General features: G+C 41.3%; 1 protein-coding gene across 1 annotated transcript; it reads left to right on the top strand.

Moving 5' to 3' along the window:
- Nucleotides 1–5,471: 5,471 nt before the first annotated feature.
- ghrhr2 (growth hormone releasing hormone receptor 2) lies at nt 5,472–18,365 on the top strand. Its single transcript, XM_017720540.2, has 13 exons — nt 5,472–5,608; nt 5,709–5,829; nt 6,377–6,472; nt 8,261–8,370; nt 10,612–10,709; nt 10,807–10,939; nt 13,216–13,369; nt 13,460–13,520; nt 14,688–14,754; nt 14,848–14,939; nt 15,283–15,412; nt 17,919–17,960; nt 18,046–18,365. The coding sequence occupies exons 1-13, from the start codon at nt 5,507–5,509 to the stop codon at nt 18,136–18,138; spliced, it is 1,299 nt and encodes a 432-aa protein (XP_017576029.2). The 5' UTR covers nt 5,472–5,506; the 3' UTR covers nt 18,139–18,365.
- The last annotated feature ends 618 nt before the right edge of the window (nt 18,366–18,983 follow it).

Genomic DNA, 18,983 nt, shown 5'->3' with positions numbered 1-18,983 from the left:
AGTGCTGGGTTAGAGCATCAGTGGTAACTGACCAGTTGATTTAGAAAGAGTGAAAAACCTACAGATGATTTAAACGAATAATGCGCTTTAATTTTTGGGAGGATGCCATATGATGTATCGGAGGGGAGGAGGAGCTAACGCATCTGTTAAAGACTAGTTTTAGGCCGATGCAATAAAAAAGTTGATGTTGTAATAAAAATATTGATGCTTTAAGCTTAAACCAGATTTACATGTGACAAAACCTGCAAAAAACCATGACACTGGCCTTGACGATGTGGCTAAACATGCTGCATTTAGACTGGAGAGGAAGCTGTGATCATGTGGAAAGAATACAGCTCACGTAGAGCTGTTTACATCCTGAATGGCAACCATTCAGAATCTTTTTTGGTTTGAAAACGACTATAATGACTTTTCCAGTCCTCTCTCCAACATGGCTGTACATTCATGAACAACCTGCCTCAGTTATCTGAGCTAATGCTAGAGCTAACAGTTTAGCTTAACCATGTGGTGTGGAAACATTTTGGCTTATGAACCCTGCTAGAAATGCAGGCAAGGTCACAAGCAAAACCAGCATATCACTGCTGTAGGAACAAAACCTCGTATCTCCGTTTTTGTCATTTTTCAGTTTTTGACGTAATCTGAAAACGCCTATTGCCTTTTACGTTGTGTGTAAATTTGATGAGAAACGGATCAAAAGAAACGGCCCAAAATGACATGAAAAGATGTCTGGTTCCTTTGACTTACATTAAAAGCAAAGCAGGTTTTTTCCTTCTCCTGTAAAGTTACTATTTTGGAAATATGAGGTTTTGATCCGACAGCAGCGATATGCTGTGTTTTGTTCTGGTCAACCAGCATGACCAGCTAAGTTAAGTGATACTTTTTTAATCCCACAAATTCCACCTCTGCATTTAACCCATCCTTGAAGTGAAACACCACATACACACTAGTGTATGTCCTTGCTCAAGGACACCTCAGTCACGGACTTTCGGTACTGGGGATTGAACCGGCAACCTGTTAGGGCCAGTTCCCTAACTTCCAGCCCATGGCTAAATCAGCACCAGACCAGCATAAACCAGTCTTGTCCTTGTTAGACCAGCACAGATACACAGGTAGCATTGAGAACAAGGAATTTCTAAAATTAGCTGTCATGGTTAGCCTAGCCAAGCTAAGCTACTTCAGACACCTCAGTCATGGCTGTGGCATGCTAAGGCACTCTGTGTCATATTAACTTTAGCACAGTAAAATATTATACAGCAGTTAGGCATTTTACTGAGGGAGAAGGCACTGGGCTGTCAGTTTATTAGGTACACTTTACACATGACATTTTATCTTGTACACCTTTTTTATCTTGTTTCACCATCAGCTTTTAATATTTACATTTCCCCATGTGAGAAGACGACCCTGCGAGAATCCCACGTCGACTTTTGATAGCGTCAACTGTCATTACACCAGAATGCCTTTTAGAATGGTCTACAGTTGTGAGTGTTTACATGCATTTAATAATCCGAAATCTGCAGAAAATCAGATTTTGTCAGTGATCCGATCAATACATTCACATGGGAAATAATGGGGTGGGTAGGTGGGTGGGAGGGTGGGGGGGGGGGGGGGGGATCCAGGTCTACATAAATCAGACAGGATTCAAATTTCTGCTTTGCAATCAAACGACAAACTCACAGACGTGAACGTGACGTGAAACTCATGAAAAAAAAACTGCCACACACACACACACACACACACACACACACACACACACACACACACACACACACACACACACACATTTTCTAAGCCGCTTTTCCCTCGGGGTCGCAGGGGGTGCTGGAGCCTATCCCAGCAGTCATCAGGCGGAAGGCAGGACACTCCCTGGACAGGTAGCCAGTCCACCACAGTGCCACTTTACCAGAAAAGATGAACATTCATTGCCTAGAAGATGAAGAAAAGTTCTTTTATAAGTTTCTTTTATTTCGACAAGCATGTATTTGGTTTCAGCGTCACTCCAAAAGCGTTTTGCTGCGTCTCACAACGACACTGCTCGCTTTCCAGTACTGCGCTCTGTTTTCGCACATGCTCAGACTGAGAAATCCGAAAGAAATCAAAGACTTCACAGCACTGAGAAATCTGAATACTGAGCTAAAACCCAGCTTCTTTATCAGATTTCTAAATCAGATTTCTAGACCTTACTCTCGTCTAAGAAATCAGTGTGCTGTTTACACGACCATCTGAATAATCAAATAACTGCAGAAATCTGATTATGACTGCATTACTGAGTGCATGTAAACACAGTGTTTCTCAGTCCTGGCTCTGGAGGCCCACTGTCCTGCACATGTTAATGCTTTTCCCGCTTTAACGCAGCCACTTTAACTGAATAATGATCTAATTAGTTGGATCAGGTGTATTGGAGGCTGGGAAGACACAAAACAGTGCACAGCTGAGAAAGATCACTCAAAATACTGCAAATATTGTATGGCAAAATTGTAAATATGGCTTTAATTAACGCATCCATCAGTGCAGACAGACTAGGGGGCACTGAAGTATTGCGCCTCTACTAAAGCTATGGCTCCATAAAGTCTCCAACTTTACCCAAGAATACATTTATACAAATCCTGCTCCTAACAGTGACGCTGAGAGGCTGAAACATATTCTTCATTTCTCACCTCTCTCACAGAGCTCCTACCTGAATATTGCATGTGAGTATACAAGGAGGGGACTCTGCTGACGAATACCAGCCTTCTGTCAGCATAACTTTGGCTCCTCGGGGAGGATTCGCTTTAAAAATGAATGGACTCAGCTGTTAGTTTCATTGTATGTGCATGGTGCATTGCAAACATTAACAATATCCAAAGCTTTTTGTGTTTTTCTGCTGCCAAAATTAAACTTGGAGACCAATCAAATCTTTGTCTTCTGCAGTCCTGTGTTGACTGACATGTGCATCCCTTTCTGGGGGATCTCAGCCTTTTAATGTCTGGGAAAAGATGTGTGAGTTCACTCATGCTGTAAATGGCTGTTTATTGTACTGAGTGCAGTAACGTAAAAGGCTCATTTAGAGTCCATAGAGGAAAAGGAAGAACTGCTGTCCTCAGATGCTTGAAGCCCACACAGAAATAAATCTGTTTTCTGCGCTTCTTGCACTTCAGAGCCCGAGCGTTATATTGGTTGGCTGGTATTGATAACCCACGGTTTTATCGGCGTCAGCAAAAATTTTGTATATATTTTGTCAAATATACACCGATCAGGTGGAACAGTTTGACCACCTACTTGTTTCTACGCTCATTGTCCATTTTATCAGCTCCACTTACTGTATAGCTGCACTTTGTAGTTCTACAGTTACAGACTGTAGTCCATCTGTTTCTCTGATACTTTGTTACCCTGTTCTTCAGCAGCACTGCTGTGTCTGATCCACTCAGACCAGCACAACACACCACCACAACGTCAGTGTCACTGCAGTGCTGAGAATGACCCACCACCCAAATAGTACCTGCTCTGTGAGGATCCATGGGGGTCCTGACCACTGAAGAACAGGTGGACTACAGTCTGTAACTGTAGAACTACAAAGTGCACCTAAACAGTAAGTGGAGCTGATAAAATGGACATTGAGCGTAGAAACAAGGAGGTGGTCAGAATTTTATTCCTGTTCGGTTTGTATTTAACAGAAAAATCACTAAATTATAAACATAATATAATTTATTTCAGTATCATTTATTGTATCCACTCCTTCCGTTCTTTCCAGGAGACTCACTTTCAGCTCCTCAAAGAATCTGCAGACACGCCTCCAAAGCTCAGTCTTAGAAGCTGGTTGATGATTTTCTGAAGTGATCAAACTCATTCGCTGGTGTTGAGGTCTGGACTCTGGGGTGGTCAGTCCATTGTCCAGCTTCTTTGTTTGGTGTGTCTGTCTTCTTTTCTCAGGGAGGTTCTTCTCGATCAGCTACACATCCTTTCAGACCCACCACGCTGAGTGGTCTCCTCACAGTGGAAGAATGGACAGAAACACCTGTGGATGTTTTCAGATCTGAAGCAGCTTGAGTTTCTCCTCGCTCTCAGAGATCAAAGCTTTTATAGCTGTTTATCTGATGGGGGCAGTTTTGGGGTCTACCAGCTCTTCCAGGTGGTTGTTAGGAGACACATTTTCTCTGTATCTTGGAAACTCCCATGTGCTTCACTTATTTTCCTTTCCTTATTCAAGTAAATGATCTTATGTCTAATCTCCTCAGATACATTTCCTAAAAAATGAATGAACTCATACTTCATGGCCGTTTTGACAAAAAATGAAATAGATGAACGGCCTTTGGCTTTGGCACATTACTGTAGATGACAGTAATACAGGCACAACTGGTAAATTTGAACACAAAACATTATCACGGTTAGAATAATAAAGTAATGATAAAATATATGATTCCGTAATCTGTATATTCAATTACAGATCATGATATGGATTACAAAAACATGTACAATGTATTCAGATCAAACCTACCAATAGATTAATATGCTATGAAAAATAAGAAGATATTAGCAGCTTCTTATTTATTTATTTATGGGTAGCTCCACCCCCAACCCATGTGTTCATATCAGTAAGTAAAGCCAAAGCCAGTTCCTGGCCTCTTCCTCTTTCACCCCGTTATATCAAAAACAGGACTACAGAACAGCAGAGGGCGCCTGCGAGCGAGTCACAAATGAATGGGAGTGAATGGAGCTCAACGGCTAAAACTTAAAAAAGTTAAAATAGCCTCTAATCACTCGCCCAGAACTTTCCTTTCATTTTAGACAGTAGGAAGGATGTGTTTAAAAAAAAGCAAAGAAATCTCACCTGTATGTTTCATTATTTCTACAGTTTAGGGAAGCAGGGGGCGGGCTTTACTGCTAGAGCGTGATGATTGATGGGCGAGCGGAGCAGCTCATTGGCTGTTCGCGCTCACTGACATCATTGACGTACATGAGGCACAGTTTTAAACTCCTATAGCTCGAGTTTAAAAGCTCTTAAAAACATAAGAGCGGTGTTAAAATGTTTTATGCTGCTCTGTGTTCAGGAAATTATTCTATTCTTTTCCATTAAAAAGGTTTCAGCGTTCATAAACTATGATTTTGCTCAAATGCAGACATTACAGAGTGGTAAATCTCCTCTGTACAAGTTCTCTGGTAGAGACCATTAAAAAAATGACACTATAAATTAAAGTCGACAGTATAAATATTAAATTATATCAGAGTTATCAGAACTTTTAGCTCATGAAATTGGTCCCAGCATCAGACACTAAAGTTTCACACGGCCACTACAGACCACAGAATGCAGTTGTTTAGTATTTTAGCGGCCTATAAAAACTTCATGTTCAAGTTAGGAGCTTGGATTGAAATATGAATGAAATAATGGCCTTCTGGTTGTTAGAGATGCAAAACAGACAGGAAAGTGGGGTATACCACCAGGGACTCCCTTCACCATGCGCTGAATGAAACAGAGAGAGCGCAAACAGAGACGCGCAGGCAGTGTGAGGCTGGATCTGATGCTGTGCTCCTGATGATTCCGAATCCTGGACTCGGACGTCCTGGCATTAAGAGCATTAGGATGGATCTGTGTCGTAACGCTGTCTTCTGGGTCCTGCTGTGTGCAATGAGTGGAGTAAGTTTGTACCTGCTGTTTGACTGTCAGATCATATTTTGTTATATTTGGCATGTTTTTTGGCATGCTGATGCTTGGGTGTCATCATGGGTGATTTTAGGTGCGACTCACTCACCCTGAGTGTTCAATCCTGCTGCACTTGCACGAGAGACAGGCTGAGTGTCAGGTTCGGATGCAGGAAAGCTCAGCACAACCTCCTTCCAAAGTGAACCAAAGCACAGGTACGTGCCGACATAGCACTGGTTTTAGACTGGTCAACAGTACACTGGCAGGGAATAAACTGTGGACTGTGGAGTGGATTCCCCCCAGTCTTAGTTCTGCACTTTCCAAGCAGCTGGTTAATTACATCTAGTTGGTTGAATAAAATAGTTTGATGAACTACTGAATAGTGTTCAATTTTTACATTTTTAGGACATTTCTTTATACATATCAGTTCATTCTAAAGGCATAATCTGGAGAATTGTTCCACCTGTGCAGTCACTGTTTTTTCACAATAACTGTGTCATTCCACTGAGCATAGTATTAAAGACGTGTATGTGTGACATACTTGGTGAAAAAAAACCTATTCTGGTTATGAATAGTTTACAATAAAATAAAAGAGTGAATAGAAAAACTGGATTCCCAAATGAACATTGTTCATAACTATTCATAGGCATGTGCAGATCAGGCCCTCGGTGAGTGGAATAACCTATGCATGTTAATTATGTATGAAGTGAATGCAGAAGTCATGCATGACTCTCCTGAGGCCCATATGCTGATGTTTCTCAGATTGTCCGGTGGAGTGGGATGGTGTAAACTGCTGGCCTGCTGCGCGAGTCGGAGAAAGTGTGTCAGTGTTCTGTCCACCATCTCTGCAGAAACACAGCGCTAATCCAGGCAAAGATCTCCCCACCTCACCTCCTCTCCTCTCCTGTATTATGTGAAAATGTTTTCCAATATATTTGGAGATACAGATATGGAATCTTCATTTCAACAGTGTTAATAGTTGTGATATATACACTATATTGTGATCAGGTGTTCTAACCACTTCCATGGCCACAGGTGTGTTAAACCAAGCCCCTAGGCCTGCAGACTGCTTCTACAAACATTAGTGAAAGAATGGGTCGCTCTCAGGAGCTCAGTGAATTCCAGCGTGGTACCGTGTTCAGACGCCACCTGTGCAACAAGTCCAGTTGTGAAATTTCCTCACTACTAAATATTCCACAGTCAACTGTCAGTGGTATTATAACAAAGTGGAAGCAATTGGGAACGACAGCAACTCAGTCATGAAGTGGTCGGCCATGTAAATGATGCCCTGACAGAGCGGGGTCAGCAGATGCTGAGGCGCATAGTGTGCAGAGGTTGCCAACTTTATGTAGAACCAATCTGTACAGACCTTCAAACTTCATGAGGCCTTCAGATCGGCTCAAGAATAGTGTAGAGAGCTTCATGGAACAGGTTTCCATGGCCGAGCAGCTGCATCCAAGCCTTACATCACGAAGCACAATGCAAAGCATGTAATGCAGTGGTGTAAAGCGCCGCCACTGGACGCTAGAGCAGTGGAGACGTGTTCTCTGGAGTGACCAATCACGCTTCTCTGTCTGGAAATCCAATGGACAAGTCTGGGTTTGGCGGTTGCCAGGAGAACGGTACTTGTCTGACTTCATTGTGCCAAGTGTAAAGTTTGGTGGAGGGGGGATTATGGTGTGGGGTTGTTTTTCAGGAGTTGGGCTCGGCCCGTTAGTTTCAGTGAAAGGAACTCTTAATGCTTCAGCACCAAGAGATTTTGGGCAATTTCATGCTCCCAACTTTGGGAACAGTTTGGGGACGGCCCCTTCCTGTTCCACCATGACTGCGCACCAATGCACAAAGCAGGTCCATAAAGACATGGATGAGCCAGTTTGGTGTGGAAGAACTCGACTGCCCTGCACAGAGTCCTGACCTCAACAAGATAGAACACCTTTGGGATGAATTAGAGCGGAGACTGCAAGCCAGGCCTTCTCGTCCAACATCAGTGTCTGACCTCACAAATATGCTTCTGGAAGAACGGTCAAAAATTCCCATAAACACACTCTTAACCCTTGTGGAAAAGCCTTCCCAGAAGAGTTGAAGCTGTCATAGCTGCAAAGGGTGGGCTAACATCATATTAAACCCTATGGATTAAGAATGGGCTATAACTCAAGTTTATATGTGTGTGAAGGCAAACAAGTGAATACATTTGCCAATATAGTGTATGTATCAATAGCTATATAAATAACGGTGAGACTCTGCATCCTTTGTTATGCCCTTGGGCAAAACACTTTATGTGTTAAATGTATGAAAAATGTCCTAAAACATTTGAAGAAAAATTAGGAAACATCAGTAACACTTTATTTCGAAAGTCCACTGCAGATTCTTTGTAGATGTTCAACGTGTTTTTAATTAAAACTCAACTAAAGTTTGAACTTCAGCTGAACTTCAAGCTGGATGGAATATATTCTGTTTACCTTAACATTTAAAACTCAAAACCTTATCATAAACCTACCACCTGCACTTAACTTCTGTCCAGAACTCAAACCTAAACCTAACCCTGTTCTTAATCAAGTTTCACCAGATAGTTTGTTAACAAACACCATCTTTGGACACCCTATAGTGGACAAAATAAAATGTAAATAAAATGCTTCTCTTTCACAGTCGTCATCATTCGTAACTGCACCAGTGACGGGTGGAGTGGTCAGAGTGTCCCCTATTACACTGCCTGTCTTCAGGTGGATGCCAGCGAGAAAGAAGACACCAGGCACAAAGTATTACAAATTTTGTAAATATAAATTGAATATCTTAATATTGCAATAATTAATTAGTTTCTCTGTTCTCCATATTAAAACTGTGAGTCTATTTGTACACTGTAACATGTCCAAAAGTATCCAGACAGCTTGTGAGTGAACTACAAACTCCCTGTTACTACAACTGATTTCATTGGAAACATGTTTCTAAAAACCTTTGGACATATAAGGGCAGATTTACTAACATTTTGAACCATTGTAAACATTTTGGCACTAACAAAGTGACTGTTGGGGGCTCCCGAGTGGTGCAACCATCTAAGCATTGGCCCTATTGTCAGGGCATCGTGAGTTCTATCTCTGATGATGCTACAGCCATCCCTGGCCAAGAGTATAAGAGCACAATTGGCCTCACTCTCTCTCCTGTGCACACATTGTGTTACATGACGTAACATAGCTGGCTGTTATTGTTCTCCTCCAAGCATGTTCAGCTGTCCAATGACGTGGCTTTAATGGCAGTTTGAAAAGATGCAGTAGTTGGTTTCGCCCTCCTAGCGCTGGTGGTAGTGTGTGATTGGGGAAGTCCTAACTAGGTGGAATTGGATACGACTAAATTGATGAGAAAATTGGAAAAAATTGTGTGTAGCAGCTGGCACCAATAATAGGATCAAAGAGGTGGTCACTGCTACTAAATAAATAATCACACACTTTTTTCCGCAAATAATGGCCAAACAGTTTTTCCCTCTTTGTCTCTATTTTGACTTACTAAGTCAGAATCTTGAGAAAATAAGTCATTATTTTGACCTAATGAGTCACAGAAGGATAGAAGAATAAACAGTGAGACAAACAGAGGGTTATACTGGTTATACTGGTCCTATGTTAATTACAAAGCTGTGTCTGTGTTCACTTGCATTTAAGTTCTTATTAGGTAACTTGCTAAACCGGCCTCTCACACTAGCACAAAGTACACTATATAGGCAGAGGTATTGGGAACCCCTTCTAATTATTGAGTTCAGGTGTTTCATTGCTAACGGGTGGATAAAATTAAGCGCATAGCCTTGCAGTCTCGGTAGACAAACACTGACAGTAGAATGGGTAGTACTGAACAGTGACTTTAAACATGGCACTGACATAGGATGGCCCCTTTGCCAAAAGTCAGTTTGTGAAATTTCTGACCTGCTAGATCTGTCCCAGACCACTATAAGTGCTATTATTGTGAAATGGAAAAGTCCAGGAGCAACAACAGCTCAGCCACAAAGCGGTAGACCACACAACCTCACAGAGTGGGGCCGGCAAGTGCTGAAGCGCACAGTGCCTGTTCACTGTTTAATTACTGACTAAAGATTTACAAATTGCCTCTGGAAGCAACATCAGCAAAATAACTGAGATTTACATGGTCAAGCAGCTGCACACAAGCCTAAGATCAAAATGCACAATGCCAACTGTCAGGAAATGTGTTGTCTGAAAGAATGAATCATACTTCTCTTTCTGGCAGTCTGCTGGACAAGTCTTGGTTTGGAGAACACTACCTGCCTGACTGCACTGTGTCAGCTGTAAAGTTTGGTGGAGGGGGGATGATGCCATAGAGTTGTTTTTCAGGGGTTGGTCTAGAACCCTTAGTTCAAGTGAAGGGAAATCTTAATGCTTCAGGACCAAAACATTTTTTTTGGACAATTGTACACTTCCAACTTTATGGAAACAGTTTGTGGAAGAACCTTTCCTGTTCCAGCATGACTGAGACCCAGTGCACAAAGCAGCTCCATAAAGGCCTGATTGGGTGAGTTTGGTGTGGAAGAACTTGACTGCCCCTCACAGAGCCCTGACCTCAACCTCATCAGGCACCTTTGGGATGAACTAGGACAGAGATTGTGAGCCAGGCCCTCTTGTCCAACATCAGTGTCTGACCTTCAGACACAATTCCCACAGACTCTCTCCAAAATCTTGTAGAAAGCTTCCCAGAAGAGTTGAAGCTGTTAGAGCTGCAAAGGGGGACCAACTGCATATTAATGCCCATGGATTTAGAATTGGCCATCACAAAAGGTCCTGTAGGTATAATGTTTAGGTGTCCCAATACTTTTGTTCATACGGTGCATCTGTAGACTGTCTCTGATTAATGCCTTTCTTAGTAAATCTTTTTTAGAATGAAAATGCCACACTGCGTAAGTCTTAGTGCATGTTATGAACTACTAGTACCTCAATTTGTGTCATACATTACAATATTACTTTTCCAGCTAATCTTCCTTCATTCTTTCTCTTTGGTTCTAGCAAGAATACTTTGCTACCGTGAAGCTGATGTACTCAGTCGGTTATGGTGTGTCGCTAGGCTCTCTCTGCATCGCCGTCTTCATCTTCTGCATCTTCAGGTACTTATAATTGTGTCTCAGTCATTCCCAACAGCAGAGCTGTATATCTGTCCAGGTACTGGCTAACTGCATATGCTTATCTCCACTGAATCCACAGGAAGCTGCTGTGCACTCGCACCTGCATCCACCTCAACCTCTTCTCCTCCTTTATCCTGAGGGGCGTAGCAGTGTTTGTGAAAGATGGTGTGTTATTTGCTGACCAGACTATTGATCACTGCACCTTCTCCACGGTAAAAGCGAAAAACCTCAGGAATCAGGAGAAACTTGTGCTCTAATAAGAGAACAGCTTGTTGTTCTGGTCTAAAGCTAGAAGTTTAACATGTTCTTTGTTCTATATGATACTATGTTATTATGTAATGCAGCATTGCATCCCTTTACCTCGTTGGTTTGGTTATGTATCCTTCTTGTGTTTCCATCCATGAGTGGTCTCTCGCTACAATACCCAGCATGCATTATGCAAAAATGTCATACAATCATTGGAACGCCCTAAAAATGGCTTTATTAAGCTTGTGTAGATCACTGTTCCGGTAGCAGCATACTTCCGTTAGTGTTAATTTCCGTTTTGTTATGTAGCATTTTTATGCATCAAAATACTAGGAACACGGTGATACAATACACCATTAGAAAGCTTGTAATTTCAGGATTTAATTCCCTCAAACCATTTTATAATCAGCTATTCATAGCAGTAGCAATCATCTCATTTGTAACACAAGCAACTAATGAGAAAAACGCTAGGGTCCAGACCTTCAAAGCCTTCATAATCCAAAAAACGTGGTCTTCGTAACATGGCAAGAGCCAGAGATCAGGTTAGAGATCTGGAGGCAGAAATAAACTTCTCCATTCTAGCCTCTGTTACTCTGTCTCACTAATTCATATGTTTCGTCTGACGGTTGGGATTGCTACCTTTCCAATGAGACCAAGATCATGACTGTAGCCCAAAGTGTGTGGGAACAGCGCCCCTTTTATTTTGGGTATGTCGTTTCAGGCCATTATGGGGTGACAGTTAACAGGTTAAAGGTGACAGCAGAGGTGGGGACAAGTAGCAAGTAACAAGTAAGTCTCAAGTCTTGACACTCTAGCTCCAAGTCAGGTGCCAAGTTATGACAGTCGAGTCTCGATTCAAGTTTTGAGTCAGTACAGGCTGAAGTCCGAGTTATTGGTGTTGAAGTCAAAGACGAGTCCCAAGTCCTTCTTGATTTTTTCGAATCGAGCCTCAATTCATTAAATTCGTGGCTCAAGTTGGACCCGACTCGAGTGATGGTATACTACAGCCACATCTTTCACTCAACTGTGCAATTATATTGTTATTTTATTTCACAAAGATTGAGCTTCAGCTCACATGTGCTTGCTTCCACGTCTGCTTCAGTGTTAGGAACCATCTAAAAATGACCAGATCAAAAATGCTCTAGTATTAGTTATACTTCCTATATTATTAGACTGCTTGAAAAAGTAAGTGCTCTATTGTTGTCTCTCATACTTCTTCTTATTCTTCTTCCACACTTTTCTGCAATTAATACAGCCCGAACCGCTTAACATACGGACTTTGTTCAAGCTGTGTTTCGAAGGTCTCGTTGCTGTGTATTTTTGGAGTCAATAGGCTTGATAGTTTTTAATAAAATTAAGTGTAAAAATTAAAAACCTCCCATAAGAGTGAATGCCGGAATATTCAGAACTTCAGATTCTAACTGACATTGATTACGTCACAGCAGGCCACTCAGTCTCACAGACACAGCTGATCACGCAGGGAATCTGCTTTAAAATCCTTAAACTTTCACCTAGACACTCCATTTCAGTTTTAAATGGTAGAGAAACGTCCTTTCTGAAACCTCAAAATATCTCATCATTTTATCAATTAGCTTTAGAGTTATGAGCATTTGTTTGGCACTAGGCACAGAAAACTGCCCCATTCACTCCCATGTAAATTTCTCAAAATCCGAATCTGCTTATTTCAAGATTTTCTCTGTGTTTAACTCGTCATAACTCAAAAATTTTCTTCTCAATACAGACAACATTACACCAACATAATCCTCAAGGGGTCTTATCTCACACCATCTATCCAGTTAAGCAGTAGAGTAAACATTTCCAGAGTTATGACTATTTGCTCAGAGGGTGCAAATCGGAGTGAAACAAGGCTTCTCCACTAAGAGCTGCATAATAACAGAGTGACAGTTCATTTGAATGACCCCCCCCAAACACATACATCTCTCCCTCTCACACACACCACACAGACACACACATACAGACACATACATAAGGAGGTGTTGTTCACCTTCACAGAAACACACACACACTTGCAACTCTTTTCAAGCACTCTTGCAGTTCCATCAGGAAATACACATCTAGTTATTAGTATTATTGCTATTATAGTATAAATATTATAGTATAGTATAGTACAAAATCCTTTGTGTAAAATATATACATATGAGAACTTAGCCACTGTCCAGTTTTCATATTCAAAAACAAGGCAGACTCCTAATAAAAACTCGCTACTGATCTTACTCATCAGGTTGCGTGTAAAGCTACGGTGACATTCTTCCAGTTTTCTGTTCTGGCAAACTTCTACTGGCTGCTAGTGGAAGGATTGTACCTGCAGACTCTTCTGGTGTTCACCTTTACCCAAAAGAGGGCCATCTTCTGGTGGTACACGCTGATCGGCTGGGGTAAGAAGAACAGAAGTGTCAGTGTCTGTATTATAGTAATTATTACATCAGTGTGCTCACGCTCTAATAAAATGGCTTTATGCATTACAGGAACCCCGTCTGTGATGATAATCATCTGGATGCTCTTAAAGCTTCAGTTTGACAACCAGGGGTAAGAAACTGAGTTACAAAGGGTGGTGGTTGAAATCTACGAAGTGGGACCCTCAAGTAAAAAAAAGAGCATCACTTCATTGACAGCTACTAGTGCTGCTCTGTAGGCGACCCTGCCCGTCTGCAGTGACAGCAGAGGAGGGGAAAGTTCAGCTCCTCACTGCTGGGCTTTAGTTACATTTTAGGGAATCGTATGCCTTCAAAGAGGGGGGTAGTTATGTATTATCACCCACCCCTAATTCTTCAGTGATATGAAGCTGAAGTGTGTTTGGCAGCTTCTTGTTTGAATTTTCCCGTTCCACCTTAAATAGAGCAGCAGTTCTGACGCCCTCTGATGCAGCATAATAGAGTTTTTTTGTGCTTCTTATGAAGAAAAGGACCATAATACACTGAAACAACATTACATTTAGATAATAAAGTAATTATCGTAATTTTCAGCAGAGAAAATTCTCACATTTGTGGGTGTCTTTGGTCTCTTGTTCAGCCAACTTGCCTCTTATTCTTTTTTTCACATAACTCTCTGTTTTTTCACATAACTCTCGCTTTGGAGGGCGGTGTAGCTCTAATGCTTCACCCTATTCCTCTATCTCAACAACAATCAGGACACCCCACCCCTAGACAAAAACCTGTAGGACGGAAGCCTAAGGGCTAAGTGGTAGAGGCGAGGGGAAGAAATGGGATTGGACCCCTAGAGTTACTGGAGTGGAAGCTGTGGGAAAACGATTAAATGTTGTACAGTTAATGGCAGTCGGCAAGCAAATGGATCACTGCAGCCTTCCAAAGGACCCTCTTGTTTAAAAGGAGCAGCTAAAGTTTGTTTTTTCTGTCCCTGAGGATTTCAGTCCCAACTTAACAGCTGTTTTGACTTTTCAGACTGGGCTGCTTTTTGGAAGAGGCGCAATACGGTGCAGCCAGATCATTTACAAGTAACAGTCTTAAAGGCACAGTAATAAAAAAGCCTGTTTAACAACATCAAGAGTGCTTGGAAATGGTCACGTAAAAATGAGTTATGAATTATGAGTTTTTGGTATATAAAGCCAGATTTTATAGTTGACTTTAGAAGAAAACCTAGTAGGACATGGGTCCCTTAAATGCTGAGAGCAATTGACTAACAGTCATTCACAGGAGTACAGTGTCATATTAAAGTCATGTCGTGATGTATTGGCAGATGCTGGGATGACTTGGACAGTGGTCTTTGGTGGATAATCAAAACACCCATCCTCCTCTCAGTTTTTGTGAGTATAAAGGTTTAGCATTACTGCCACACCTTCATAATAAACAGCCCATTCACTCAGCGGAGCTATTAATGCACCTCTTACATACTGCAGGTGAACTTTCTCGTATTTGTGAACATCAGTAGGATTATTGTGTTGAAGACAAAGACCCCTGACTGTCATTCAGGAGAAAGACCACTGTACAGGTATCACCACATTTGATTGGATACAAAATGGATAGCAGACACTGTATTAATATGACATTTAATGTCCTCAGAAATATCTCTTGAAAAATGAATAACTTGTACTTAATGGTAATTTTGACTGGGAATTAAATGAAAAGAGTGCTCTCTGACTGCTGTACAGTACTGTATATGTGAAAAATAATTATAATGAAGCATTACACAAGATTTTAGAGGCACAATAGTCTTGTAGTGGGATACTAGTATTACAAAGTATCAGAACAAAAAGAATCTACCATCCCTATTAAATGCTGTATTCATCTTATATTGGGCTTGTCAATGTTTTCTTCTCTGCTGCCCTCTGCAGGCGGATGGTGAAGTCCACTCTGCTGCTGATCCCTCTGTTTGGAGTCCATTACACTGTGTTCGCCCTGTTCCCGGAGCATGTGGGGCTGGAGGCCAGACTTTTCTTTGAACTGGTGCTGGGATCCTTTCAGGTGCTCGTGAGACATTATAAGTGCTGGTCGAAATATAAATGGGATGGCTTATAACATTCACCATGGTGGTCGTGTTATGGCAAGTCCCACCCTTCAGTGAATGGAGCCAGATGTCTTGTTGGTGCATAGAGAATTTAATTTCTCTACATAATTTGCAATAACAACAGTTTCCATCAGACAGCGTGAAGTACAAGGTTTTCATACATACATACAAGTGAGTCTCACTGGGGAGCCAGAAACAAGATAAAAGCCTTGATTAAAACAAAAGTGCGATGTTAACTGCATTTAGAATCATCGGAATGAGAAAACTGATAAACTCAGATTATAATCTTCACTCACTTATATGAAATGTGCAAGTAATGCAGTGAAACAAGTCAGTAACTAAGTGAAATATGGTGGTAACTGAATGGAATATGGTGGTATTTGAGTGAAATATGGTGGTATCTGAGTGAAATCTGGTGGTAACTAAGTGAAATATGGTGGTAACTGAGTGGAATGTGGTGGTAACTGAGTGAAATATGGTGGTAACTGAATGGAATGTGGTGGTAGCTAAATGTAATATGGTGGTATTTGAGTGAAATATGGTGGTATCTGAGTGAAATATGGTGGTAACTGAATGGAATGTGGTGGTAACTGAGTGAAATATGGTGGTAACTGAATGGAATATGGTGGTAACTGAGTGAAATATGGTGGCAACTGAGTGAAATATGGTGGTAATTGAGTGGAATGTGGTGGTAGCTGAATGTAATATGGTGGTATTTGAGTGAAATATGGTGGTATCTGAGTGAAATCTGGTGGTAATTGAGTGAAATATGGTGGTAACTGAATGGAATATGGTAGTAACTGAATGTAATATGGTGGTATCTGAGTGAAATATGGTGGTAATTGAGTGAAATATGGTGGTAACTGAGTGAAATATGGTGGTAATTGAGTGAAATATGGTGGTAACTGAGTGAAATCTGGTGGTAACTGAGTGAAATATGGTGGTAACTGAGTGAAATATGGTGGTAATTGAGTGAAATATGGTGGTAATTGAGTGAAATCTGGTGGTAACTAAGTGAAATATGGTGGTAACTGAATGTAATGTGGTAGTATCTGAGTGAAATATAGTGGCAACTGAGTGAAATATGGTGGTAATTGAGTGAAATATGGTGGTAATTGAGTGAAATCTGGTGGTAACTAAGTGAAATATGGTGGTAACAATGGAATATGGTGGTAACTGAGTGAAATATGGTGGTATCTGAGCGAAATATGGTGGTATCTGAATGGAATATGGTGGTAACTGAGTGAAATGTGGTGGTAATTGAGTGGAATTTGGTGGTAACTGAGTGAAATCTGGTGGCTCACAGTACTCCTGCCTACTTCCTTCATCTCTCTGGTTATCCCACTTTTTCTTAGCTGCCTTCTTCTTCTGAATACTCTCCTGGACTTCCTCATTCCACCACCAACTTTCCTTGTGTTCTTTCCTCTGACCAGTCTAAACATCCAACACATTCTTGCCAGTTTCTCTCACCAACTTAGCTGTAGTTTCCCAGTCCTCAGGTAGCTCCTCACTGCCCCCAAGGGCCTGTTGCAATTTTTCCCTGCCAAGGGAATAATAAAGTGATAAAATAAAAAAGTTACTAATAAAGTGATATATGTCAGAAACTCAGTGTAATACACCACTGGCTGAGTAAAAAAAATCAGTGTTAGTAGCTGAAATAGTGTTTATAGTTAAACAGGAATTATATAGACACTTTGGCTACAAATGAGCTCGGAAAAAGTGAATGAATGGGGATGTAACATATTCATATCAGTGGTCCACTCTTTGTTTGGTAGTTTGTATGGAGCCACACTGTCAATAAGGCTAACGATATCATTATACTGTTGTTTGGCATTTCAACAGATCTGGTTTAGATGCACCACATTCTCTGAAAACCACAATAAAACAGAAATCTCTTTAAGCTCTCTGTCACGATTGGCCCATCCCAGTCCTGTTCAGGTGTTCGTGTTGTGTTTTGGTTTAGCCCGCGTGTTCTTTGTTTTGGTTTTGTAGTCCAGCCCCCTTGTTTAGTGACTCTGCCCCTGATTGTTCCCATCTGTGTTTCCATCTGTCTTGTAACCCCTTGTTGGCCCTGTTGTATTTAAGCCCTGTGTTTGCCCTTTGTCTTGACTGGTCTTTGTCTGAACTGTCTGAATTGTTGGATGTATTGTATTCTCATGGTGTTTGGTGTTTGATTCAGTGTTCAGTGTTTTGTCATGTCTGTCCCTCCTGCTCTCCGTGTTGGATGAGCCTGGACCGTTGTGACTATGACCCTGGATTTGCCCTTAATACACGTTGCTTACCTCAACACATGCATCCGCCTCCTCGGTCCCCGGCGTTACACTGTTTCAGTGACTGTGAGCATTTATAGCATGTTAACAAAAATATACCAACCCTGCCAATATGGCGGAATGATCCCATGAAGCATAAAGTAGACCCCATAGTTTTTTTGAACAGTGACTCTAGTTTAACATGCTGTTACAGGGCTTCATTGTGGCGTTGCTGTACTGCTTCATGAACAGCGAGGTAAGATACTCCATTTATGTGAATAATATCTCAGTACACTTTCTACAGACTGCTGATAGTCATCTGTTTGTTTCATTTATTCCAGGTTCAGGATGAACTGAGAAAGGTGACTGGCAGATGTTGGTCCCAGAGCAGAAACAACGTGCTCAATATGGTCACCCAAGACTTTACAGGCTAGTTGACGGGAGATGATTATTATGATCTTCGGAATCTTGACCAGCTAGTTGGATCACAGCAACATTTCGAATTTTTACTCACCACTTATCATCAGTGGAACCGCTATGGAAATGATGAGCAGCTTCAACTTCACAAAATTTTCCACTTACCTTAAATGTAGCCATTCAGTCAAGATATTGAGCTACTTTAGTTTTAAACCAGAGCTACAAGGCAATGCAGGTGTGTGGATGCTAGAGATTATATTTGTGATTTGTGTTTCATTTCTTAAATTTTCAAATGAAAGAATATGTCTAAAAATAGAAGCAACAGAAATCGCAAGAATATGCCTGTGTGCGGTCAGATTCTGCACAACACCTGTTGTCTGAAGTGGCTGCCCGGAGCATTTAGCATTGGGTGAAGGGTGAAGTTTTTATAGCTCACAGTAAGTCATAACATCAACAGGTCTGTGTCACCTTACCAAAGACCTTTAAACAGTTTGAGTGAGTTGAGAGAAGTTTTGAGGTTGTATTTACGGAAAAGATTTGGGTGACTATTGACTTTTACTGTGTGTACTAGCAATGTTAGTCGTGTAGCTCCAGCGCTAAAGTAAAGAAGCAAAATTTGGACATCAAACATGTTTTAGCTGATCAACTCTGTATTAGGTGGTAGAATCTGTGTTTGAGTCTTTGGCACTCTAGTCCTTTAATCACACATAGACAATAACAACAATACCCAACAAGACTGCTATATTATTTGATTGACTTTCTTCTGGTGCAGATGTCATTCTGCTCAAGGCACCTAACTTTCCAATAAGCTGGTTTACTTCAGTACACCTCACATGCACATGTGCTTTCTCTCTCTCTCTCT

This window comes from Pygocentrus nattereri, chromosome 13 (assembly GCF_015220715.1).
Source record: "Pygocentrus nattereri isolate fPygNat1 chromosome 13, fPygNat1.pri, whole genome shotgun sequence".
In the NCBI taxonomy this organism is placed as follows: domain Eukaryota; kingdom Metazoa; phylum Chordata; class Actinopteri; order Characiformes; family Serrasalmidae; genus Pygocentrus; species Pygocentrus nattereri.
Note: the sequence above shows the minus strand (reverse complement) of the source record. Positions and strands in the feature narration are given on the sequence as shown.

Coding starts and splice junctions, on each gene's coding strand:
- ghrhr2 (XM_017720540.2), top strand. CDS start 5,507: ATGATTCCGAATCCTGGACTCGGACGTCCTGGCATTAAGAGCATTAGG. Junction 6,473..8,260: donor ACCATCTCTGCAGAAACACA/GCGCTAATCCAG, acceptor TCTCTTTCACAG/TCGTCATCATTCGTAACTGC. Junction 15,413..17,918: donor TGGTGCTGGGATCCTTTCAG/GTGCTCGTGAGA, acceptor ATGCTGTTACAG/GGCTTCATTGTGGCGTTGCT.